Source organism: Dendronephthya gigantea, unplaced genomic scaffold (genome assembly GCF_004324835.1).
Source record: "Dendronephthya gigantea isolate DGI-Jeju-01 unplaced genomic scaffold, DenGig_1.0 000010F, whole genome shotgun sequence".
Lineage (NCBI taxonomy): Eukaryota > Metazoa > Cnidaria > Anthozoa > Malacalcyonacea > Nephtheidae > Dendronephthya > Dendronephthya gigantea.
Window position 1 is genome coordinate 384753 of NW_021163020.1, and position 26676 is coordinate 411428.

General features: G+C 38.4%; 4 protein-coding genes across 8 annotated transcripts; 2 read left to right on the plus strand and 2 right to left on the minus strand.

Annotated features, from left to right (window-relative positions):
- Positions 1-1100: 1100 nt before the first annotated feature.
- Positions 1101-1547, minus strand: LOC114517916 (MORN repeat-containing protein 2-like). The gene has a single exon (XM_028537766.1). It carries the CDS (start codon positions 1545-1547, stop codon positions 1101-1103), a length of 447 nt encoding a protein of 148 aa, XP_028393567.1.
- An 875-nt stretch (positions 1548-2422) lies between these two features.
- LOC114517888 lies at positions 2423-26501 on the plus strand. Of its 4 annotated transcripts, XM_028537732.1 has the most exons (9): positions 2423-2486; positions 5704-5939; positions 14219-15351; positions 24191-24898; positions 25100-25422; positions 25580-25698; positions 25795-25915; positions 26109-26191; positions 26266-26501. In XM_028537732.1, exons 3-9 carry the CDS (start codon positions 14223-14225, stop codon positions 26342-26344), a joined length of 2562 nt encoding a protein of 853 aa, XP_028393533.1. In that variant the 5' UTR covers positions 2423-2486; positions 5704-5939; positions 14219-14222; the 3' UTR covers positions 26345-26501. The 4 variants fall into 4 exon arrangements, with proteins under 4 accessions (XP_028393533.1, XP_028393534.1, XP_028393531.1 ...); XM_028537730.1 differs by lacking the exons at positions 2423-2486; positions 24191-24898; positions 25100-25422; ... (2 more) ...; positions 26109-26191; positions 26266-26501 and adding exons at positions 16290-16612; positions 16755-16873; positions 17002-17122; positions 17318-17400; positions 17478-17756 and having other exon boundaries at positions 5723-5939; positions 14219-16083; XM_028537731.1 differs by lacking the exons at positions 2423-2486; positions 5704-5939; positions 24191-24898; ... (3 more) ...; positions 26109-26191; positions 26266-26501 and adding exons at positions 13630-13691; positions 16290-16612; positions 16755-16873; ... (1 more) ...; positions 17318-17400; positions 17478-17756 and having other exon boundaries at positions 14219-16083.
- Positions 3548-8329, minus strand: LOC114517890. 2 transcript variants are annotated; one of them, XM_028537735.1, is made up of 5 exons: positions 8020-8329; positions 5282-5334; positions 4971-5149; positions 4347-4768; positions 3548-4077 (listed from the first exon to the last, which is right to left on the minus strand). In XM_028537735.1, exons 3-5 carry the CDS (start codon positions 5146-5148, stop codon positions 3808-3810), a joined length of 870 nt encoding a protein of 289 aa, XP_028393536.1. In that variant the 5' UTR covers position 5149; positions 5282-5334; positions 8020-8329; the 3' UTR covers positions 3548-3807. The 2 variants fall into 2 exon arrangements, with proteins under 2 accessions (XP_028393536.1, XP_028393535.1); XM_028537734.1 differs by lacking the exon at positions 5282-5334.
- On the plus strand, positions 10848-11813 carry LOC114517917 (uncharacterized protein K02A2.6-like). Its single transcript, XM_028537767.1, has one exon. It carries the CDS (start codon positions 10848-10850, stop codon positions 11811-11813), a length of 966 nt encoding a protein of 321 aa, XP_028393568.1.
- Positions 26502-26676: the final 175 nt, after the last annotated feature.

The window sequence follows — 26676 nt, forward strand, 5'->3', positions numbered from 1 at the left end:
AATTCTAGGGCAACCATTGAGGAAACCATACACAACCATGCCAGACTTGTCAAGCACCATAGAATGCAATGGATTTGATATAGATGCTAGCATGTCTGCTATCAACTGCACAGGAGAGATATTGGTTGTTGCAAAGGACAACAGTTCCATGAATTCATCTGTTATGAGAATAGCAGATGGTGCATTACATCTCTTTTGGAGGTTGAATAAAGAAGCAGAAGCACAAGAGGAATCCAAAGAGGAATTACAAATTATATCCATTTCAGTAGAATGTGAAAATTGTTCTGTGAAGTTGAACCAGAACAAGCATTTGCATACGAACTGTAAAAACAAATTGTATGTGCTGGCAAGTTATAAATCAGATGAGAAGAGATTATTCAAGATGTTTGTCATTGATTTTCAAGGAAACCTTCAATATGATGTTAAACTGACATGTCTGCCCCCAAGAAATGTTTTTGATGAAGTTTGTTGCAAAATTCTCTGCACTCATACCAAAGTCATTATTTTTGATATCAAGAAGCGAGAGGCATACCTCTGTGATGCAAGCGGAGAACTAGAAAAGCCACTTCCGAATGTAGCAAAATGTATGCCAAGCTTAACAACAGCATCAGCTGATGAAGAAATTATCATTTTGGAAAAGCCGAACAAACTTCATTTTGTTAACAACATTAACAATGAGAGTTCTGTCAACACCACGGTCATTGATGGTTGCAATGAGGTTGTAGGAATGACATTCAACCATGTCTTAAATGAAGTAAATATTCTCAGCAAGGCCGGCTCAAAGGAGTATCACTTTAAGTGTTTTTCAAAAGTAGGGGAACTACGACAAGATATCAAACTTAGAGAAGATAAGCATCATTTTTGGAAAAATGCAACTTTAATTTCACATCCAAGTGGCCGGTTGGTGATGTTTGATAATAAACAAATGCTTAATCTGCATTAGGACAATTGAATTGCTTGTATAAATAGATCCATAAGATGATTTTTAAATGTACATCTGAATGACTGATATATGTCTTCACTTTTGTGTTTTCCTGTTTATAAATTGCTGTCAGATTCCAAATGTTATTACAGTAAAATAAGATAAATCATTTGAACAATTACATATTTAACTTAAACCGTAAATCAAGCGCAGAATTACGTGCAAATTCACCCATCCAAACTTCATTATTTACATCAGTGTATCGTCCTTCCCCTGTCATTTTGTTTTCGTTAAAATTTCCCTCAAAAACAGAGCCATTTGGCCAGGTGTATTTCCCGTAGCCATGGAAACGATTCATATCAAAATCTCCTTCATAAACAGCACCGGATGCACAAGTCATTTTTCCTTTGCCGTGCATTTTATCGTCTTGCCAATCCCCTTCATATCTCAAGCCATCATTTCCAATGTGTTCGCCTTTTCCTTGCCTTAAAAGACCACCTTCTGGCAAATGCACAAAGTCGCCATTGTATTTGTCACCGTTTGGAAATACATAAGCTCCTCTCGAAAAAATAGGACTTGTAATTCGCTCCTCTGCCTGTTCTGGCTTCTTGGTGGTTGCTGGCATCTTTGCCAATCTTGAACCTGGAAAAAATTAGATGAAACTCTTTGAATCTTTCTCTAAAAACTGCCACCTCAAAATACAAACATTGTATTGAAATAATCAAATATCCCTCTCTCACACCTGTTTTCCCTCTACCACTGAACTCAAAAAGAACTGGATAAGTAAAACTGGGCCAGTGAACTCAAAAGAAGTTCTTTTGAGTTCAATGAAACTGGGCTATGTTAATTCCACTGAGCTATATAAGAATTCCCACATTATATATATTATATTATATAGCTCAGTGGTTAATTCATAATTTTGTTGATTTTCACATTAATACGTAAGCAGTTCCGAAATTATAAAAGAATTTTACAAAGAAATCTTTCTATACTTGATTTATGCTTTCAGAAACAAACAAGCTTATTCTGGTTTTTCCCTCCGTTCTTCGTGCGCAAATGAACGTTTCGCATGTCTAATGTCTTGGCGATCGAATCACTCTTCACGGAGCCTATTTTTCATTCCATGCTATTAACTCATCGATTCCTTAATAATATATTTTAGTTGCCGTGAGAGAAAAAGTTCTCTAGTGAAATATTTACGTACTTTCTTTTGAATTTCAAAAGAAAATATGCAAATATTTCGCTAGCCAAAAATTCATCTGGAAGTGGAATCCAGCCTTGTTCTGCAAAGTTTTGCGTCTTCTACAGGTTAGTTAGTACGAGAAAAAAACACTATACAATAATACAATTCTATCGACGAACGTCCTTGACAATAACCGCTGGCAATAACATACTTAAACTGGTTTATACAGGTCAGAACAGGTAACACTAGCTGAATCTATATACGTCATGTCAACAAAATTCCTTTCATATATAACACAATATAACACATCATTGAACTGCGCAATACGCTTAAAGACCGTTTGCAACGATTATCCAGAAGAACTTTCAGACGTATGATAAGGTTAGCAATATGCTGCCTTCAGACTGTGCAGAGCTATATTTGCTGCTGTGCTCTTTATTGACAAGCGAATCGAGATGAATTTCGAAAAAACGTCTCTAAAGAGCATCACTAACACCGTATTCAGTGACAGACCAGTGGAAACCATTATTTTGCATCAATAAAACAAATGTCTGAATATGTTGCCTACAGACCTCGCTACAGACAACATTTCGAGCAACATTTTATACGTCCGTAACCCTTTATATTGGATGTCACTGGAAAAATTATACCCGAGTTCACAGCGGCAAAAATAACCCTGAATAACCTGGCTATGGGCAGCAATATTCTTCTTTGTTGCAGCTAGCTCATATATTTTCCACATATGTAGTTCCCGATGTAAAGCCTATAGCTGTTTGTCTGTGTAATCTTTGCTACAAAAACACTTTCGCAGCGGGGAATCCCCTTCCGTCTGATTTTTGCAATTTGTAAACATGCACCAAGACCCTATGACCTATTACGGTGAATACAATATATTATGTATGAGAACGGTAAATCCACATACTTTTTTTAACGCAGCATAATCCGCTTTCTAAATTTCAAAATGTGGATAACATTGTCATTGTCTTTTTTTCTATAAAATCAATTTCCTAACCGTCTCTCACCTGTATTGCACGGGTGTATTAAAAACTACTATAAAATCATGTATAAATTTTGGTAAATTCTCAAATTGACTGTTGATGAAAACATACTGAAATTTTTTTTTCTTGCGGTCCGAATTCATATTTTAGCGTTTCCTGCAATCTAATTGACTACGCGAGCGGTCCGTATGAGGCCGTACGGACCGCGCGAGATTTAAAAGCACAGAGCAAACGCTAAAATATGAATTCGGACCGAAAGAAAAAAAAATCTATTATTTACCAGTTTAGTCGGTCCGTATAGGGAAATATTTCCCTCGGTACGTCCCTGGTAAATAACATATATTTATTTTGACGGAACAAAGAGCAGGGTTTTAAACATTTTACTAGTTTATAAGCTTTATGTTCAGTAAATGTTTTATGAAAATTTGAAATGCTTCCAACAGGCCTGGCTTCGAAATTTTTATTATTTAACACATGTGTCAACAGATGCGTACTAAAACATGCGAAAAACTAAGTTCTTTCGATGCTAAATATAGACTTTTACATGTGTGTACGTGCGTATGAAAAACGCGTATTACAGTAATCAGAAGAAGTACCCATATTTACAAATATTTCCATAGATTAAGCTCAACGTTTTATTTAAACGTCATTTAAACGTCATTTGTGATACATCTTCTGGAATGATCTATGGTTTAAAAATCAAACTATTCGAAGGTGCCACGAATTTGCTCAGCCAAATCAACGCGGCCAGCTCGTTGGAATGCGTAGTTTAACAGGCAAAGGACACATTTTGGATCTTCATTCACATTCCATCTCTGGAGTCTATCCAATATGTCGCGAGCTTGCATCTGGTAATCCAAAACACCGCCTGTATATTCGTTGGCCGCGGTAACAAACTTTTGAAACTGTTGTCGAGTTAACCTTTGCACAGATTCAATAATTATTTGCCAAACCAGACGGCTGTCTTGCAAAATCTGCAAAAGTTATGATCTTGAAACTCAGCTGTTGTTGAACCCAAAAGCAGATTTACATAAATATAAGAGTATATTTCAATCTTCTAATCAGTGCAAAAGTTGCAATGAAGTGAAGTACTAAGAAGCTTAGCCAATCTTTGTGAATATCATACAAAGATATCATAGTATATCATTTCTTTATTATAAACATTGTTATAAACGATCATTACATTAGGATTAAATTTGATCAAAGTGAAAGATGAATTTAAAGCAGTCTCCTTAATAATTACCTGGATGTGCCTCCCGCAAATGGAACAATGCGCAGTCTGAGCTCTGTTCCTCGGTGGCTCATTGTCGGGCTCTTCTGGTTGGAATAGACCAACTGGTTGCGCGAAATATCGTTCTCGTGCTCGTGATTCCCCTTGGTCTGCCCGCACTCTTTTAAGTCGTAAATCACTATATCTTCCTGGTTGATGGTCACCATGAGATCTTGATCGTTGTGACGAAGCAACGTTACGCAGCCGTTCCTGGGTATCTCTTCCACTCTCGTTGCTTTCATCTTCCCACTGATGTGTTTCTTGGGCCATGACGTTGTCGTTCTCTGAACGTCCTTCGATATTTTCTTGTTGTACGGGGTTGCCATGATGTAAGGTATTAGAATATTGTCTAAGACCGTGGGCATCTTCCAGGTGTTCTAAAAGTGTATAGTCCCCTGAAAAAGATGTGATATATAATTTATGAATAGGTTTTTACACAACTTAGCTTGCCATTAACAGACCTGAAACACTTAAAAGCTGAGAAAGCTGGGAAACTTGGAAAGGTTGGGTGTGTTCATCCGTGACCTGTGCGCTGCGGCAAGCATCGTTCACGTGTCTTAATTAGCAATCTTAAGTGTTGGTTTTCCGGTAGTATACCTGCGATGATTTGGCGAAAAACTTCTCTAATGTCGTATCTTGCCATCGTTGCTAACATGTTGTCCATCTCTTGAATGGCATCTTCATTAAGATGATCAAACTCTTCACGATGTCCGTGTTGATTAAGCAAAACGTTGACGAGGAAAAATAATCTTTGTAGCACATGGATAGGCAGCATTCTAACATAATGTAAAATATATACAATGAAAAAAAATTAAATAAAAAAATTACACACAGCCACAAGATTGGCGAGAATGAGGAAGCGATGCTGGGATCATACCATATATGTACGCAACGTTTCCGATACCTACTTTCCGATAGCCTACAACAATTTCACGGTGCATGATAAAGCGGTGTTGTAAATCTATTGTGAAATAAATATGTAAATGAACAATCCGTCTTTACGACACGCGGCAACAGTGTTAGAAGCAATTTTGCTGATCGACCATATTTATAATAGTTTATAACTGTTTCAGAGAAATTAGGTGAATATATTTTGTTGTTGCGGTTGCCGTTGTATTTCCCAAACTCACACTAAATAGTCCGTGTGCGGCAGCCCATAGAAATATTCATCAAGTGAGGTGTCAACCTCGACCATGAGTTATTTTTTGATAAACATATCGAGGAAGCCTCGAGATATTACTATTTTTGTTAATACTTCTGTCGAACAGTGTTTTCGCTTAACAGAAGGCCTTGTTCACTCTAATTAAACCTGCTATTACATTGAATGTAGGTGGTCAGTGGATGCACGTAGAGAGTGTAACCACAATGCAAAGCGCAGAACAAACGCCCTGGAAATTGGAATCATATAAAGCAGAATATCAGCAAAAAATTCACGAATTCAGGCTTATTCAGCAAGTATTTTGAACAGCATAAGCTGAAAATAATTTATCAGTTAATTGGCACAAGTACAGTAGCACTGAAAGACAGTATATTTTGAGGAAAGGATCTAGAATTGTTATATAAAAGGTCAGTACTAAAGTCAATCTTCAAGTTCTAACGTTTTTATTTGTAGTATTAATTTGTGAGCTACATAATTTTGCTTGTGCAATTTTACTTTTTGTATCTTGCATGCAAGTATATAAATAATATAAGGTCAATCATATACGAAGCGAAGCACAAAAAATATATGTGCCTAATCAATGCTTTTCATCCTATATGAATGGGTCACATATTTTGATCAATATCCAAAAATTATTATATTAAAATAGACAAAACCACTATAAACCTGCAAAGTAGTAAAAGTTGGTCAAGTCCACATAGGAATAGAGGCTTAAAAAATTTGGGATGGGTGCAGTTAATGCGAAAATTTCCCAAATCACAGGAGGAAATCACTGATTTGGACAAAAATTGTCAGAATTTTGGTGGAATTGGGGGGGCAGCAACACCTCCAGCCTTCCCTGCCTCATATGCCTATGCAAGACCATTTTACTTTAACTGTATGATTTTGGAAGCATTAAAATAAATCAGTAGGAAGTCCAAATTGGTGTTATTTAACATAACAAAATGTACCCTTTATATGATGACAAAATACCTCAACAAATCACCCAAAAGATGCTTTGTTGCAAAGAACGCAAATAGAAAAAAAAATTAAATTTTTTGGCCATCTCTTTTGCAACCTGCCTATATCGTTCTTAAGGTGATGACTGAAGTGTTGTTTGATTAGCTGCATGAAAATGCTGAGGTGTAACCTAACATTTTTGACCTCTTGCTATTATGTTAAACTGGGCAAGAGAATCAGTTGCCCTGAAAAACTTCCAATAAAACAGTGATATTTTTTTAGTACAAAGTTTACACCCATTCAGAAAAATAGATTTAGAAAAATATATAACAACTAAGTCTCACTAGAGACGAGATCCCGCTTCCTAAGTTGTTTCTATATGTTTTTGAAATTTGATTCACATGGAAAGCGGGCCAGCCCGCTTTGGCGAGATCTCACTTGAGCGAGGCGAGATCTCAGCAAAACGGGCTCATATGAACGCACTAGGCGGGCTAGCCGGGTAAACCAGGCTGAAAATCGTTGATCGCTTTCTCTACAAATATACCTTCATAGCATCATTTCGCCATTTTATATGTATTTGCAAACCAAAAGAACACAATACATTTCAAAAATTAAGGAAATATATCTGCCCAAAACCGCTGTAATCGATGCAAGCAACATTTTTCGATTTGTGAAGCATCAACAAACAAGGCCGTAGCTAGAAGCCTAATTGGGGGGGTGCATATTCATATATTCGTCTTATGCCCAAATGATTTCTTTTGTATGCTATTGTTCCTATAGTAAATAAACATGAATATATGAATATACACCCCCCCCAATTAAGCGGTCTAGCTACGGCCCTGTCAACAAATTATGTAACGCTATCGGGCTAGCCCACCTTATGTGAATAAGAAAATAAACTAGCCCAGCAAAGCGGGCCAGCCTGGCTCATATGAACAGGGCCTAAGTCACAGAAAACATGATAAGAGTTGGGAAGTAAAGTCACAAATTTAGTCATTTTTTAAAATAGCTCCCTGCATGTTTCAGGGCATAACTGCATAATTAGCATAAATTGTAAATAGTTCAGGTAAGAAAGTAAAAAGCTTTTTACTTTAAATAGAAGCGCATTTGAAAATAAATGCAGATACCAAAATTTTTTAAAAATCCAAAAGTTAATTTAAGCTCAAAAAAAGTAGGTCTGAAAGTTCAGTAGCATTTTAAAAATGTAATGACAGGAAAACGCTAGGGGAAGGAAACATTCTCATGTCCACTGGCATTTAAATAGCGAGAGGAAACATTCAGCCTATTGCTTACTTGCAACGGAGGACAAGCAGTCATGTAGCGTTCGAAACGACTACAATTCGGGGGTACGAAACGACCAGGGATACAAAATGACGATCTTCTTTACTTAAATTCAATCTGCTCACAGTCAATTTAACAACACTTCCAACACTTCGTCGTGTTGTGGATGCAACCACAGAGCCCGAGCCCCGAAGTTGTCGTTTGTCGTTATTCGTCTATAGATGAAATAATCTTGCAAAAATACACTGTCGCATTAGAAAAGCCTACCTTTTATACTTTGAAGTGTTTGCACTACCAAACGCAAGCACCACGCTCAGGGTACAAAATCGACACCACTGTCACCACGTTATGATCGCAAAATATACTGCACAATCTCGTCACTGGGTTGAGATATCGGAAATAGTAATTGTCACGTGATCATTATGACGTACGTCCGTGAGCAGTCACGACTAGAAGTCCGTTGCTTACAACTTTTCCTTTAGTCATAAATCTCAAAATAGCTTTATTCTTCGTTATTTGCTTCTTTTTATATCTTGTCCTTTATATAACATTCACAGATTTAACCACGACTAGAGTAGTAGGTTCTGTAGTATTGAGCTAGTTAATAAGTAATACTAGTATAATGATTGACACGTAGTTGAACATATATAAGACAATAATTGCAATAGGATAGTTAGTTAGTGAGTGATTCGGTAGCAGCAAGACATCGCGTTTGAAATCGAAGAACAAATCCTTATTGGCGGCAAATCGTGTAACAAGTGTGGGAAACCAAACCATTTCGCCACGATGTGTCGATCAACACAGAAACCCGAACGACCACAGAGAAGAGAACACAAAAGTAAACAGAAATACGGACAGAGGCATGTTAAAACGCTAGACACTGAACAACAATCTAGCTCTGACGAAGAGTACATATACGCAGTTAGTGATACGAAAGTGGACAACCAAGTTAGTGTCACCATAGGTGGTAGTAAACTAAAAACAGCTGTAGACACCGGGGCGACGATAAACGTCATCGATTATAACACGTTCGAGAAGATGAAAGACATTAAACTGAAACGTACGAATGTGAAAGCCTTTGCATACAATAGTACAAATCCGGTAGAATTTGTCGGCAAATTTGACGCAGTCATCGAAACAAAGAAGCGTATGACAACTGCTACGATTTATGTTGTTAAAGCACAACAGTGTGGCAATTTGTTATCACTAAACACTGCACAAGAACTTGGACTTGTTAGTCTACATTTAGACAAACTTTCAACAAAAGACAACGCGATAAATCACATCCTTCAAAAGCACTCGACGGTATTTACGGGACTCGGTAAATTCAGGGACGCCCAAATCAAGCTAGACATTGATGAAACGAAAATACCCAAAGCACAACCACAACGACGCATACCCTACCACATCCGAGAAAGGGTAAAAACAGCACTACACGAGCTCGAAGAACAAGATATAATAGAACGGGTACCCGACGATGAAGCGACTCCCTGGGTTTCACCTATAGTTACGGTCCCAAAGAAAGATGGCCAAGTTCGCATTTGTGTCGACATGAGATTACCGAACGAAGCGATTCGAAGAGTACGACACCCAATACCGACTGTGGACGATATAAGCCTCTCATTGAATGGTGCACAGTATTTTTCTAAATTAGACCTAAGTCAAGCGTATCATCAGCTTGAATTAGATGAACAATCGAGGTACATTACAACCTTTAGTACGCACCTAGGCTTATACCGATATAAGCGACTAAATTACGGAACTAATACCGCGGCAGAGATGTTCCAACATACGCTCCAAACAGCACTCCAAGGACTTCCAGGAGTTAAGAATATCGCAGACGATATTGTTATTTTTGGTTCAACAAGACGAGAACATGACGAAAACCTAGACAAATGCCTTCAACGCCTTACCGCGAAAGGACTACGATTGAACCAAAGCAAATGTGTTTTTCTAAAAGACGAACTCTCATTCTTTGGACAGATATTTACGAAAGAGGGGACGAGACCTGATCCCAAGAAAGTCAACGACTTATTAAAAGCACCAAAACCGATGAACACGCACGAAGTTCGTAGCTTCCTCGGAATGGCGAACTATAGCAGCAAATATATACAAAACTTTGCTACTATCACAGCTTCCCTAAGAGAGTTAACGAAGAAAAACATTCGTTTTGAGTGGTCGGAAGTACATCAAGCAGCTTTTGACGAGCTCAAGCAGAAACTTACCTCCGCACCTTGCATGTCGTATTTTGACAAACGAAAAGACACCTACGTCACCGTAGATGCTAGTCCTGTAGGCATCTCCGCCATTCTATCACAGAAACCGCAACACAAAGACGCCGATCATCAACAAGTTATCGCATATGCAAGTCGTGCATTGACGGATACTGAAAAACGCTATTCGCAGACAGAAAAAGAGGCGCTTGCCATTGTCTGGGCAGTTGAACACTTTCATTTGTTTCTTTTTGGAAGTGAGTTTACACTGGTGACGGACCATAAGCCTCTCGAGATAATCTACGGTAAACGAACAGCCAAAACCTCAGCACGTATTGAACGATGGGTTCTCCGTTTGCAACCCTACGCATTTAAGATTGTGTACAAAGCCGGTAGTAGCAATCCTGCAGACTACATGTCACGACACCCCACAGCGGAAAGTTGTCGAAAACAAGAACGAATGACAGAACAATACATTAATTTCATTGCACATCACAGTGTGCCAAAAACAATGACTTTGACAGAAATCCTCGAAGCCACCAACGCTGATGCCACGTTGACACAAGTTCGGGACGCTATACGCACAAACAAATGGGACGCACCTGCCGTAAAACCTTATAAGCCCGTGAAAGACGAACTGACCACGACCCAACACGGTATGATACTGCGAGGAACGAGGATCGTGATCCCTTTGGGTTTACAACAGCGAGCAATAGACTTAGCACATCAACACACCTGGGCATAGACAAGACCAAAAGCCTTATACGCGAAAAGGTATGGTTTCCTCAAATTGACAATCTGGTAAAGACCACAATTGAACGTTGTATCCCATGTCAGGCAGTGGGACGACCAAACCCACCTGAACCCATTACGACTACATCTATGCCAACACACCCATGGACAACCTTACATGTTGACTTCTATGGACCTTTGCCTACGACAGAATATCTACTCGTAGTCATTGATCGATACTCTCGATTTCCCGAAGTAGAAGTGGTACACTCCACGAGAGCATCAGCAGTGATACCAAAACTGGATAAAATCTTTGCGACCCACGGTATTCCAGACGAAATCATCTCAGATAATGGACCACCATTCAACGGTTCTGACTACAAACGATACTTAGACACCTTAGGAATAACACCCAAGTTCTCCACCCCGTTATGGCCCCAAGGTAATGCACAAGCAGAACGCTTCATGCAATGTCTCAGAAAGGTATTGCAAACAGCAAAACTTCAAAGTCGACCGTGGAGACAAGAATTGAGTCGGTTTTTATTACAATATCGTACAACACCTCACAGTTCGACTGGTGTTCCACCTTCCGAGTTATTGTTCAACCGAAAAGTTCGAGGAACATTACCCGTACTGTACAAGAAAATTGTTGTGAACAGACACAACGAAGCGCGTGAAAGAGAAAGAAAACGCCAAGAATATAATGAAGCGTACATAAACAACCGACGAAACACCAAGAAAAGCAACATCACCGTTGGAGATCATGTATTGGTTAAACAGCCAAAACAAAACAAGTTAACATCCCAGTTTAATACAACACCATATCAGGTTGTATACAGAAAGAAGACTGTGATAAAAGCACGGAGTAAAGATGGTCATGTAATAGAACGGAACATTTCCCATTTCAAGAAAATTCCGAAACGTAATGGAAGTGAATCGGACAGTGATGATACGAGCGAGAACAACGATGCCGACAATGAAGAGAACGTGAGAGATACACACTACAATGAAGAAAGAAGAGAGGGTACAGTCAGAAGATCTACCAGAGCGAGGAGAATACCAGAAAGATATGGACAAACATTACCATCAGACATTATTAATAGAGTGGATAATTAAGGACACAAAGACACATAGTGATTACATTTGATTGAACTGATTTAGAAGTAACGTTTAATTTAAATAAGGGGAATGGTGTAGTATTGAGCTAGTTAATAAGTAATACTAGTATAATGATTGACACGTAGTTGAACATATATAAGACAATAATTGCAATAGGATAGTTAGTTAGTGAGTGATTCGGTAGCAGCACAATAAAGAATATATGTATTAAAATAAGAGCAGAAAGAGAATATTAAAGGTTCCTATAATGTGAAAACTTCTAGAGCCAATCAATCAAGACACAAGAGCTTCATGTTTAGTATGTTTGGGTCTCGTCCTCCTTCATCTTCTTACTCGCCCAGAAAGTTCGCATAATTTCTAATAGCCTTAACCAGTTTTACAGTAAAAACCCTGTAAGACTATAGGATGAGGTATGGAAGAAGCAAATAATCGGTATCGGTAAACCGAGTATTTTTTCCATTTCCTGTCTTTCATTGAGTAGTCCTCATAGAGTTCCTGAGTTCGAGCTTCATCCATGTGGCTGAATTCCGTGGCTTAATATTAGGCGTACCTGACTGATGATTTGTCCGCGATGACTTAGTTTGGTCTGCGATGTGTTTGAACATGATGGTGGTTATCGATATTTCTCTGTAACGAATTACGAAATGAAATTGTAACATATGACAACACATGCAACGCTCAAAATTCCATAGTCACATGACGAAATGGGGCAAATTGGAACCAGGTCTGGACTCTTGATGTTAATGATACGTTTCATTATGAATGAGTCTGGGGCTCGTATCTGTGCTAATAATGTAACATGAACACTTGATACTTCTAGAGCCTTCTTGTCTTAGCTTTGAAATTCAAAGAAATCTTAGAAAATGGTTCTATTCCTCCCCTTCATCAATTCCCAGAACCGCATGTCACATGTAGATGATTCAGACAGGGTTTTTACTGACGATTTTTCGGACGAATTAGGCGGCTCAGTCAGTGTGTAACTGATGGTAGGTCCTTAGATGGAGAAAATTAGGCTTCATAGAAGTGATAGAACAGCTTGCTTCCAAAGCACGATATCAATATTGATTTAACACTTCATATTCAACACTTGTGTTGAATATGAAATTTTAAATGTTATGTCCAAACTCACAATAGTGAACATCGAGGTGAACATCGTAAGTCGTAAGAGTTCTGCACATGGAATTTGTGAAAATTTAGGTGCATATAATTACACTCGCTGTTGTATTACTATGTTTTACATACTTCCAATAAACTGGTGACATGCAATGCTACGTGAAATATAGTCATAAATATAGTTTTATTAAGATTGTCCCAGTAAAATTACTTGTTAGCATAAACTGTATTTGTTTATTGATGAGTCCGTATCTCTCAGTTCAGTTTTCAATCTCATCGTCTGATAGGCATGCCTGTCTTCTGAGAACTCGCCTTCCGGGAATGAATACATCCGCTTACCTGCGTACAAAAAAATATTTTGGGTTGTCATGGAGTGATACGTGAGCACATTTTGTCGCTTATGTGGTGATGTCGCAGTGTTTAAGAGTAGATTGCGAGATTATATTAAGTTAGCAAATACTGTGAGTAAAATTCCCTGCGTTAGGAAGTCACGTATAATCAGTACTCCATAGTATAGTTGCTGACTTGCAGCTTTGTTGGAAATAATATGTCACTCAATTGCCGCGCTTCCCGCTGACACCGTTTCATAGCAACGTCCAATAGCGCAACAGTTCACAGACCTTTTGAAATTAATTATTTTGAACCAAATCATAGTGAAATGACCAGTAGAATGTAGTGATTCAAATATTATATGTCTTGGCGGTAAATTCAAATTTATCGAAGTCATTTGTACATAGAAATCTGCAGTTTCGTTATAATTAAGTAAGTACAACTGTATCTACGCTTTTACTCGTATTCAATTCTCTGTTTGTCGACTGGAATGAATTAATGTAAAGTTTATAATATAGTACTGTAGTTTATGCTTTAGTCCTACCTTACGTTAGCCATTTAACCTGAATTAACCATGACTGCTAACTGGCCAAACCTAAGGCATGGATTTAGTTTGATTTGTACGCTTCTATCTTGCAAAGCCACGGCCAACACTTCTATAGTTTGCAAAATTGGACCACTTGCATAATAGACCAACTTGCTTGTGGTGACCTAGGTAACAAGAATGAAAAGTAATACCACAGCTAAAAACAGCATACTGGAATTAGTATAATTGCCGGCAAGAAGTAGGCATTTTTTGTATACTTTTTTACGAACAAGCGGTCTATTAATCGAAGTGAAATTGGGATCGTGCATGGATTCAACAAATTCCGTGTCGTTTAAAAGCGAAAACAGCTTTCTTTGTTGTAGAACTGAAATCTGCTGAGCATTATAAAAATAATTATTTTCATTATTACTAGGAATATGGACTCAAAAATTCCTTTACCCAACAACCTAAAGAATCAATGTCTTCATACACTTCATGATTATGGAGAAACGATCGCCAGTCTTGTCTCAAAGAATGGTAAAGAAGAGAGAGTACAACTTGCACTTCACCGTTTGATAAAAGTGTTTGAGCTCTGGGATTTACCCAGATGCATCCAGCGAGATAATAATACCGAATGGATGATCCGTATACAAGATTTCCAGACACCGGATTACATCACAATAAACCTTTGTCTTCAATCATCAGAAGAATTCAACAGATTTATTGCATTTCTTCGACATCTAATCCTTAACTGGTCTCAAGATATTAAAGTACAAAAACTGTACGAAGGTGACTTGAGTTTTATAGTCACACATCCAGCTCCGGTCCGCCTGTATTTTTTTCCCAAAGATGACACAAATTTGGAAGAACAGTCAAGATTTTCCACCTCTAAGTCGTCTTGTGTTGTTTCAGTATGGAAGGTGGTCGAACATCTGGCCAGAGACTTTGGGTTGTTCGCACTAAATGAGGCGGAAAAGATTTCAAATGATAAAAAAGAAAGTGAAAGTAAAGATATCGCAAGTAGCCATACTCGTGATCCATATGCTGAGTTTCAGAATAATGAATTGATATCAACTGCTGAATATCTTCGCCGCAACTTGTCGTCTGATGAACTTCTGCAGCAACTCAAAAAAGCTTATGTTTCAGCAGTAAACACAAGCAAGAATTTATCATCTCAAATTCAAGGTCACTCGGTTACTCAACAATCTCAGACGTCATTCGCGGAAGTTGAACATTTAAGGGCGGAAAACCGAAACCTAAAGTCGAAAATCGCGACCTTGTGTCAAGAATTCGAAGCGCAAAGAACAACTTTACAGCTGAGAATTGACGAGTTGGTCGACGAGAATAATAGAATAGCGGCAATAATTTCCGAGAAAGACGCTGAGTTACAGGAAACATTCTTAGAACTTGGCCGTGTGAGTGTTGATTTGACAAGAGTTCAGAATGAAAGGAAAAGAAATAAACTATTCAATCAAACCTACAAGTCACATTCTGCATCGACACAGACAGCAGATGCGTCACAATCATCAGAAGCAACTTCACCAGCAAGGAATGATGAAACTTCAGATGAACGCGACAGAGTTCATGAGCAAGAGTCATTTAGCGAAGCAGCAAGTTTAGAATCGATATCACAAAGCGGTGTCCAAGGCAACGTCTATAACAACTATAAACTCTTGTTGTTAAAGCTGTCTGACAATCTCCTCAAGGATGAAGTCGAGAAGTTAAAAAGATGGGCGGAAACGGAGTTTCAAATCGACACTTCAGGAGATGTGAACTCAATCTTCCTGGCATTGGATCGTAAGAAAGTCATCAGCACCACTGAACTAAGTCGACTGAAAGCATTCTTCGAGTCGATCTTGCGATATGATTTCGTCTGTCTTATTGAGAGCTATCTTAAAGGAGATTACAAAGAGCTGAATAATTTCAACCAGTCAAGATCAACGCATCGAGGATCGTCCTCTCAAAGATTGAGACATTTTCCACCACCTCAGTTCTCGTCAGATTTACTATCACTACGAACGACTGCCACGGGGAGCTCACAAGGTCCTGCAAAGCAGTCACGGTTGTCGGATCTTGGTGTGAAATCTCAAGAAGCGACCACGTCCAACTCGATGAATGCAGATACGGCGAGTTCACGACGGTCCACGCAGCGATCCGAAGCTCACGATCGTTCAGATTCACCAAACCATCGTTCTTTGTTGTACAAACCACCCAGGCCAATCCAATCTGACCGTGATCAAGGAGCTACAACACGCGGTGTGCTCGTCACAAACAGTGGAAGAAGACTGGAAAGTGAAGGTTGGTTATATAGATGAGTGAAAAGATTGAAGGATTGCGAATGCGTGTTAGGAAGTATCATCAATTAGTAGGGTTTAGTTTTAGCTAGATTAGTAGGAGAATAAACTACAAAAGAACAGAAAATGATACAAAATGTTTGAGATAGGAGTCTGTCTAAATAACAATGATCGAATTGTTATTTATTATCGAGTTTTTCTCTCCGACAGTTCAAGCCAGCGATTCAACGGTACGCGCCGACAGGACGAATACGTCACGTAGTACAAACTCTGGCAGCAATGGACAGAAGCTATCGAAGTTTCAACGTCCAAATTCTTCAGGAAATACGAGTACGGAGAGTCACGGACCTGAAGATGATAGTCAATGGCTGTGCAGCCATTACAAACGACGATGCTATGTCCAGTTTGAATGCTGCAACAAGTTTTGGCCGTGCCATCGTTGCCATAACAACCAGAGCGCGTGTGGCAGGAGGAAGCTGAAGTCACGTGATACGAAGCGGATCAAATGTGCTTCTTGTAACCGCGAACAAGAGGTAGATAGCGCTTTATGCTTTGCAACAACTTTTGAATCAGCTGAAAGTATTTCTTGATGACAGTGTAGTTTATGGTGTATAGTTCGGCTATGTACAATCTGGACCATTCTGGTCTCAATCTGGTCTCAATTGTTCATTTTAGTTCGCACACTATTGCTCGGATTGTAACACGAAATTTGCAAGATATTTCTGTGCGTTATGCAAACATCTGACTGGGACAGATGATAATCCTTATCACTGTGAAAAGTGTGGTATTTGCAGGTAAGATGAAAGAAAACACTGTATAGAACTGTCAGAGGAAAATAGCTATTCTTAGAGGAGTCCTTTAGTCAACCGTTCAAATGCTCCTGATTATTTTCCTATTGTTTTATGGTACATTATTGCTTCAGAATCCACGGTGATCGTTCATTTCATTGTGATATCTGTGGTGTGTGTCTGGATGTCCAACTTCGTGGAAATCACAGATGTCGTGAAGGATCTGCTCACGATGAATGTTGCATATGTTTGGAGGTAATGTATCAATTAGGTGTTCTAATTAAGATAAGTTTGATAATTGCCATGTTTGAGCTAGGATAACCGGGTTTTTCTATCCGACGTCTAAGATGAAGATAACCTCAAACGGTATTTCCCGAGGCTTCTCTCTCTGGGAATCTCTAGGGCGGCTACGCATGCAGGCTTGGTAACTTAATCTTTTATTTCCTCCAGGATGCTTTCACAGGATGTCAAATCTTACCATGTTCTCATAAAGTACACAAGGAATGCGCAACTCAAATGATAAGAAGTGGAATGTAAGTGTCATGATTGACAACAATTTAATAACAATACCATCATAGTCCTGACTCATGATCTCTTTCTCGGCCTGTAGAACACGATGCCCAATATGTCGGGAAAGTTTTGCACATAAACTTGAAAGAAGACCAACACCATCAAAGAAACCACCGTAGAAACCAAACTACAAGAAGCCTGTATATTTATGCCGACATAAAGGAAAATAGGACACTAGTACTGGTGACAACACATATTCAGATTGATGTTCATGTTAACTGTTGTGTTGGGGTGATTGTAATTTTTTAAAAGCATAATAATAATAAAGTCCTGTGCACAATATGTATTGTTATATTGATACTGATTACATTAAATAAATTGCAGAATCGTTGTTTGCAGTGGTAAGGTTGTTAGTTAGGGTATATCTCTCCCTTTATGTATTATGGAGTATGGTTATAGCGTTCTGGTGATCCATGATCCATCCCAGGCAGTGATCCACAGGCATAGTGCCTGGACTGTCCAATAGAACCTAAAATAGTGAAAAATATTTCATGATCGTAACGAGATGACTTCTGATTGGCTGATCATTGGCGGCACTTGATGGCGGGAAAGTAATGCTTCAAATGCGCGTGCGCAATGTTGATCACAATCCGCGTATTTCAAGATGGCGGACAATGAGGTGTTTCTTTCTGTAGCCTTGTTGCTCCTAAAATTTTACTTGTATGGATTAAAATGGGCTGTTTTGATAGGTATAACTATCATCTTTTGTTTTGCTTTATTAAATTATCATGGATATAAGAATGATACCAGGGTCACGTATGAACATTCGCCCAATGATTCCACCTTAAAAACATACCACCCTCAGTACCCTGCTTCTGCTGCAAGTCCTCATGGAATTTATGATACAGTTGACTCAGGAGCTTTTTATGGTACGACATCTCTCAGAAGAAATACATCTTTTCCACGAGAAACGCCGTACAGTGACACTATGCACAGTCGACAAGCAAGAACGTCAAGAACTGACTCGAGTCTACGATCCCCTGAGCCACTACTGTCACAAGTGACAAGACATCTTTCCTTCAAGTAAACTATAACTCTTGTTGTTTACTATAAAAATATGTCCACTTTTATTAACACAATGGCTGATAGTATTGCAATTGTTTTCAGTTTGCCATCGGACAAGCATAACGCTAGTGTAACCAGTTCGTGTGAAAGAACCGTTAATAATAGACCTAGCCGTTACAGATCTTCAAGAAGTAAAGCATTTCTTGATCTCATGCGCCTTGGCTACTTCAAGATATACGGATTACCATGTGCGTATTGGTAGCCGGCATTCATGCGGTTGTCAAGATTATGTTAAATGCCGTGGGAAACAAGCGTGCAAACATATTTTGTGGACATTGCTGTTCGTATGTGGTATCCAAGAAGATAGTGAAATGCTGCAACAAGTATCTTTGACCGTTGAAGAAATTCGTCATATTACAGCTAATACCCCAACTAACATTCCTGCATGACCAATTGAAGGCGATTGATCAGACTAATCAACCAAGCCAACTGAGTAGGGCTGACAAAACAGCCAACCTTTTAGAAAATGATTCTCGTCACAACAACCCGCAAATATGGTGTCTTGAAAGAAAGGAGAAGAAAAGAGGACAAATTCCAAGATACCGAGGTCGCAGGAGTGAAAAGAAAGATGGAGAGCTTTGCTTATCTGTTACTGGCCTTTATGTACCATATGAACAAAACTTTGTCGTGGAGACAAATTTTTATTTTTGTCCAAGCCTCAAATGTATCAGCCGCCTACCTCCTTGGACTAATCTGAAACAATCTCAAATAATCCATGCCAAAAATACTGTATCGGAAGAAGATCTTGGTAGGCTTGATTTAGGGCAGATCAAAATTGTTTTTTTTCTAGCTCTTCATTCCTAAAATGAGGTTATGAGAACAAATAGCTAAAAGAAACTCTGTTATAAGGGGTGTCAAGTTATAGGTATCATACGTCAATAAGTTATATTGTGACGCTTATCTTTTGCATTAACAATATTTTGAAAGTTTAGCATTTTACATTGCCAAGGTACATTTTGCATAAAAACTTTTTATAATCGGTTTCGTATGAAGCCACTGTTTTTTTGTTATTAGAATAGAGACGCGCTTGTTTCGCAAAATACCCACCCATGCGGACATTTTATTCTTCGGAAGACCAACGAAAATACCGTAACCTGCAAAAAAGCGGAAAAACCACGTGAAAAAAACCCCCGACCCGCGAAAAAAACCCGCGACGCGCGACAATTAGATTATCTCGGCTAAATATATCATATAATAATAACAAGTCAATACTAAATGCTTCTACTGGATCATTACCTCTTGGGCCGTCTATGACACCTCAAATAATATGTCACTCAATTGCCGCGCCTCCCGCTGACACCGTTTCACAGCCTAGTCCCAGGCCTCTCATTGCGCGTGTTTTATATTTCCGTGACGTCACCGAATGAAACGCGCGCGAGAGTTCCCGCCTCTCCGTTCTAAACACGTGTTTTACTACGCTCTGATTCGATACAAGTCATCGCGCTGTTTCTGCCAGCGCGGGAACAAATATATATTAAAATGGACATCGAAAAATGTGGACAAACTAAAGATTTTATTACTGACATGAACTGACAGGTTTATTATTTTATTTTCGTAGTAATATTTTTGTTATTTATACATTCCAATATGAAATTTTACAAATGTTTGAATGTTTAATGTTTTGGCACTATCGTCGGATATTTTGAAGACAACTAGGAATTTATGGACAACAATTTGACTTTTCTAAACCCTGAACTGATGAATTGCAGCAGGTATGTAATCAGTATTCAGTATGTGATGTTGTCTTCAGGACTTTATATCTTTTCATTCAAGTTATCAACTTGTACCTCAATGAGCTATAAACGTTTTCAGCATTGTCTAATTGCATCCCTGGACCCCTGGTCATAGTAAAGAATAACATTTATCCCTCCATAGGCTCCACTGATTAGCCTAATAAATATAGCCCTCTTGGAGGTTGAACAGAAACAGAAAATTATAAAAGTTGCTGCAGATTGAAGACACACTGCTCAGTCAATGCATGTTTATATTTATTTCATTAATTAATAAATATAACAATTGGTATAAAAACACCAGCCAACAACAAAAATCAGATAACATGGTAATTAAGAATAACAATAATGCACATTCATAAAATGCATGAACTTCATCCTGAAAAATAAAAATGGAGATATGATCAAAATTTATTCACAAGGTGCAAGAAGCTAAAAAATAAATTATAAGCTACGATAATTGATCATTTGACTTTGGATTTGACAAGGCAAACAAGACAATATATTAACTAAGCTTTAAAGACAGGTTACAGCGGCTTCTGCGCATGTGCGAGCTTTTGTTTACATTTTTTGTTTTGGTCTTAATCCATTTCATTTGCGCAATATGAAGTATCCTCAAAACTGAATTAGAATGGAGGACGCATCAGGAGTGGAGCTTCTCAGCATTATAAAACAATTCAAAAGTTGACTTTTAAAAGACAAGGGATTAATTCTTTTGAAAAACTACCATTGGAAGATATATCGTCGATCACCTCGGCATTTTTTGTGCGTGTATCGTTAATGAAACATTCAAAAGAAGCCGATAAAACCTATCAGTGTTTTTGTCGCAATGACGCATCCTCTGGTTTTTAGAAATATCGAAATTTCTTGTCTTAAAGTTTACAAACTAAATCTTGAGTAGTTTTTCCTTCAAACACATGCATCGAAGAAGATTTTGATGACTGTATGATCAGTCGAATGTTCAAGAGAGCGGCAGTGACCAGATGGTAAGTTTGTAGAGATTTTGTCAAAGTTTGAGATACTGTATATGTTTACTGTGATTGTTGGATTATTGAATTTGGATAAAGGATGAAAGTGAGCTCATTTCAAGTAAAATTGGAAGTTTATAAAATACATCTGGCTTATCTTTATACTGTGTTATTGAAGGATTCAGAATTATACTCTAATTGAGACCTGTGAAGTGAACAAGGCAATCATGTTGCAAGGAAGGGACTAAAGATTGAATTCAATGAATGATGAATTTACAGGTGGACGGTGGACCCATCAACCAGACCCGGAAAATGTTCCAGTGTAGTAAATGTTGCTGGCTGTGTTGCAATGCTAAAACAAATGTTCTAGACCTTGTCCATGTGTTACAGATATAATCAGATCTCCTCATATTAAAGGGAGGATCATCTTAGATATTTTAAAAGAAAAAACTTGGGTAATTAGCACCTGCTAGTTATATTGCAATGTGCAATATTTAAAACATACTTTACGCCATATGGATAATACAGTAGAATATATCCAACAGGTTTGGGGAATTTTCAATTACAATCATCATGTTAGATTATATAGTGATATATGCATGGCTGGGGTTTGAAAAAGAAGAATATATAGTAAATAAGAACATAATTATATTTGCTTGGTTGCTATTAAAACAAATTTTAATTAAAATCCTCAGCATGTTCATGTCTTATGGTACTATTTTATTTCATAAGGAGCAATCCATAAAATACATATATCAGATGTTCAAATATATATAAACACAACAACTAGTGCATTGATTTTTTTGTTTGTTCTTAAGTTGTTTATTCTTGATGCACTAAAAATTAGAGCTTGACAGTTGACAGAGCTGTATTTCTGGGTAACACTGAACCACAGTAATCTACTAATCCAATTTCTATAGTTTAGGATTGCAAAACATACTTTTTCTTTTAGGGGGTCTGCCTTTCAGTGCTTATAAGTTGCAACTACCCAGAGCCATATTTTTAAAATGCTAGACACTTGCATGTCTGTAGTCTGCTTGACTGATGGGTTTTAATCAGTTCTAATCAAAATGGGAGGACTTCAGGATATATATGTTAAGTCCAATTTGGCTTCTCCCAGTCCGAACAGTTCCGTACATCCAGACTACCCTGCGAAGTATTATTACTAGAAAGCATAATCCACGCGTGCCACCAATTACTCGCTCTTCCGTGTAACAAATAGTTTTTAAACTTTGAGTCAAAATGTGCGCCAATAATATAAAGGATTCGTACCCGACATGTTGCACTTTATTTCTGCTTCATTTTAAAACATTTGCTCGAAGCAATATTCACGAAAATACACTTCACACGCATCTATATTAGATATAAAATTTATTCATTGACGGTATTGCTTCTTTTGATAAGAAATGTATGTAAAGTCAATCTTGCCTGAATTGTAAACACTAGAACTAAGCATTAATTATTAAACATGGTATAACAACTTCCGGTGGAGTCCCTACTCACGCACGCGCAGAAACCGCTGTAACCTGTCTTTAACAGCCACTATCAGAGGTTGAAATTTTACACTGTTTACAGCATCTTATTATTTTGTATCAGCACCCACTCAACACTTTTGCAATCAGATCATGTTAATTGATGATGGGTGGGATAAATAGAAGAGTATCTATAGTAGACTCACTGGGGGAATGCTTTACCTATTAACATTGATGTTTGCTAATTGCTGTCATGAAAACAACATAGACCAAACTCAAAAGATTGACACTGCCAGGAATTAAATTTCCTTCCCCACACAAGGCAAGAAAAAATGATAAAATTTGGGTATATAACAGTTGCACTGACAGCACTGTAATGTACCGAAGGTCGAAAATAGTATATTTGCTGTTTGTACCACACGTTTTGATGGATTTATTGTCGCTTTGGTGATCAGTTTATACTATAGTAGTCCAAACTCGAAAGGCAAAAAAAGAAATTGTTTATAATATAAAAAAGTTAAAAAACGGCTTACCTGCAAGAAGATCGCATGCACTTCTGTAAAGTCACAAGTGTAAATGAGACTTAGCAAATACAACTGGTGTTTCTTAGTTTCTACATAGATTATATTATTAAAACTAACCTCTATACAATAACTGAATGCAACGTTATATATTTTACTATTGAAGCGCCTGGGTACGAGGCTGGTCGCCAGTCATGTCTCAAAGAATGGTAAAGAAGAAAAGAGAGTACAACTTGCACTTCACCGTCTGATAAAAGTGTTTAAACTGAGAACTGAAACCTGCTGATTAAAATGTGTTTAATCATCATTATTTTCATTATTACCAGGAATATGGACTCAACAGTTCCTTTACCCAACAACCTAAAGAATCAATGTCTTCACACACTTCATGATTATGGAGAAACGATCGCCAGTCTTGTCTCAAAAAACGGTAAAGAAGAGAAATTACAACTTACACTTAACCGTTTGATAAAAGTGTTTGGGCTCTGGGATTTACCCAGCTGCATCCAGCGAGATGATAATATCGAATGGATAATCCGTATACAAGATTTCCAGACACCGGATTACATCACAATAAACCTTTGTCTTCAATCATCAGAAGAATTCAACAGATTTATTGCATTTCTTCGACATCTCATCCTCAACTGGTCTCAAGATATTAAAGTACAAAAACTGTACGAGGGTGACTTGAGTTTTATAGTAACACATCCAGCACCGGCCCGCCTGTATTTTTTTCCAAAAGATGACACAAATTTGGAAGAACAGTCAAGATTTTCCACCTCTAAGTCGTCTTGTGTTGTTTCAGTATGGAAAGTGGTCGAACATCTGGCCAGAGAATTTTGTTTGTTCGCACTGAACGTGAAAGAAAGTGAATGTAAAGACATCGCAACTAATGCTGAGGTTAAGAATAATGAATTGATATCAACTGCTGAATATCATCGCCGCAACTTGTCGTCTGATGAAGCAACTTCACCAGCAAGGAATGATGAAACTTCAGATGAACGCGACAGAGTTCATGAGCAAGAGTCATTTAGCAAAGCAGCAAGTTTAGAATCGATATTACAAAGCGGTGTCGAAGGCAACATTGATAACAAATATAAACTCGCGTTGTTAAAGCTAAGCGAGCAGTTAAAAAGATTGGCGGAAACGAAATTTCAAATCGACAGTTCAGGAGATGTGCACTCAATCTTCCTGGCATTAGATCGTAAGAAAGTCATCAGCACCACTGAACTTAGTCGACTGAAAGCATTCTTCGAGTCGATCTTGCGATATGATTTCGTCTGTCTTATTGAGAGCTATCTTAAAGGAGATTACAAAGAGCTGAATAATTTCAACCAGTCAAGATCAACGCATCGAGGTTCGTCCTCTCAAAGATTAAGACATTTTCCACCACCTCAGTTCTCGTCAGATTTACTATCACTACGAACGGCTGCCACGGGGAGCTCACAAGATCCTGCAAAGCAGTCACGGTTGTCGGATCTTGGTGTGAAATCTCAAGAAGCGACCACGTCCAACTCGATGAATGCAGATACGGCAAGTTCACGACGGTCCACGCAGCGATCCGAAGCTCGCGATCGTTCAGATTCGCCAAACCATCGTCCTTTGTTGTACAAGCCACCCAGGCCAATCCAATCTGACCGTGATCAAGGAGCTACAACACGCGGTGTGCTCGCCACGAACAGTGGAAGAAGACTGGAAAATGAAGGTTGGTTATATAGATTAGTGAAAATATTGAAGGATTGCGAATACGTGTTAGGAAGTATCATCAATTAGTAGGGTATAGATTTAGCTGGATTAATAGGAGAATAAACTACAAAAGAACAGAAAATGATACGAAATATTTGAGATAGGAGTCTGTTTTCAATGATCGAATTGTTATTTATTATCGAGTTCTTCTCTCCGACAGTTCAAGCCAGCGATTCAACGGTACGCGCCGACAGGACGAATACGTCACGTAATACAAACTCTGGCAGCAATGGACTGAAGCTATCGAAGTTTCAACGTCCAAATTCTTCAGGAAGTACGAGTACGGAGAGTCACGGACCTGAAGATGATAGTCAATGGCTATGCAGACATTACAAACGACGATGCTACGTCCAGTTTGAATGCTGCAACAAGTTTTGGCCGTGCCATCGTTGCCATAACAAGCAGAGCGCGTGTGGCAGGAGGAAGCTGAAGTCACGTGATACGAAGCGGATCAAATGTGCTTCTTGCAACTGCGAACAAGAGGTAGATGGCGTTTTATGCTTTGCAACAACTTTTGGATCAGCTCAAAGTACTTCTTGATGACAGTGTAGTTTATGGTGTATAGTTCGGCTATGTACAATCTGGACCATTCTGGTCTCAATCTGGTCTCATTCTCAATCTGGTCTCAATTGTTCTTTAGTTCGCTCACTATTGCTCGGATTGTAACACGAAGTTTGCAAGATATTTCTGTGCGTTATGCAAACATCTGACTGGGACAGATGATAATCCTTATCACTGTGAAAAGTGTGGTATTTGCAGGTAAGATGAAAGAAGACACAATATAGAAGTCAACCGTATAGTCAACCGTTCAAATGCTCCTGATTATTTTTCTATTGTTTTATGGTAAACTTTCAGAATCCACGGTGATGGTTCATATCATTGTGATATCTGTGGTGTGTGTGTTTATTTCCAACTCCGTGGAAATCACATATGTCGTGAAGGATCTGCTCACGATGAATGTTGCATATGTTTGGAGGTAATGTATCAATTAGGTGTTCTAATTAAGATAAGTTTGATAATTGCCATGTTCGAGCTAGGATAACCGGGTTTGGCTATCCAACGTAAGGTGAAGATTACCTCAAAAGGTATTTCCCGAGGCTTCTCTCTCTAGGAATCTCTAGGGCGGCAGCGCATGCAGGCTTGGTAACCTAAGCTTTTATTGCCTCCAGGATACTTTCACAGGATTTCAAATCTTACCATGTTCTCATAAAGTACACAGGAAATGCGCAGCTCAGATGAGTAAAAGTGGAATGTAAGTGTCATCATTGACAAAAATTTAATCACAATACCATCATAGTCCTGACTCATCTCTTTCTCGTCCTGTAGAACACGATGCCCAATATGTCGGGAAAGTTTTGCACATAAACTTGAAAGAAGACCAGCACCATCAAAGAACCCACCGTAGAAACCAAACTATAAGAAGCCTGTATACTTTGGCCGACATAAAGGGAAATAGCACACTAGGACAATACATATTTAGATTGATGTTTATGTTAAGGTTGGGTTTGTAATTTGTGCGCAATATGTATTCATACTTCTTTGCCGTCGATATACACAATATAAACAATCATTGGTAGCAGTGTCAAGTATAGCTCAATTAACAGTGAATTTGCAAAAAGATCATTTTCGACGATGCAAAATAGGAGTATGGTTATAGCGTACGGACTACTACTATGGGGTGTGATATCCGCCAAAATTCATCCTTTTAATTATCAGTGATCCTAAGGCATAAGGCTT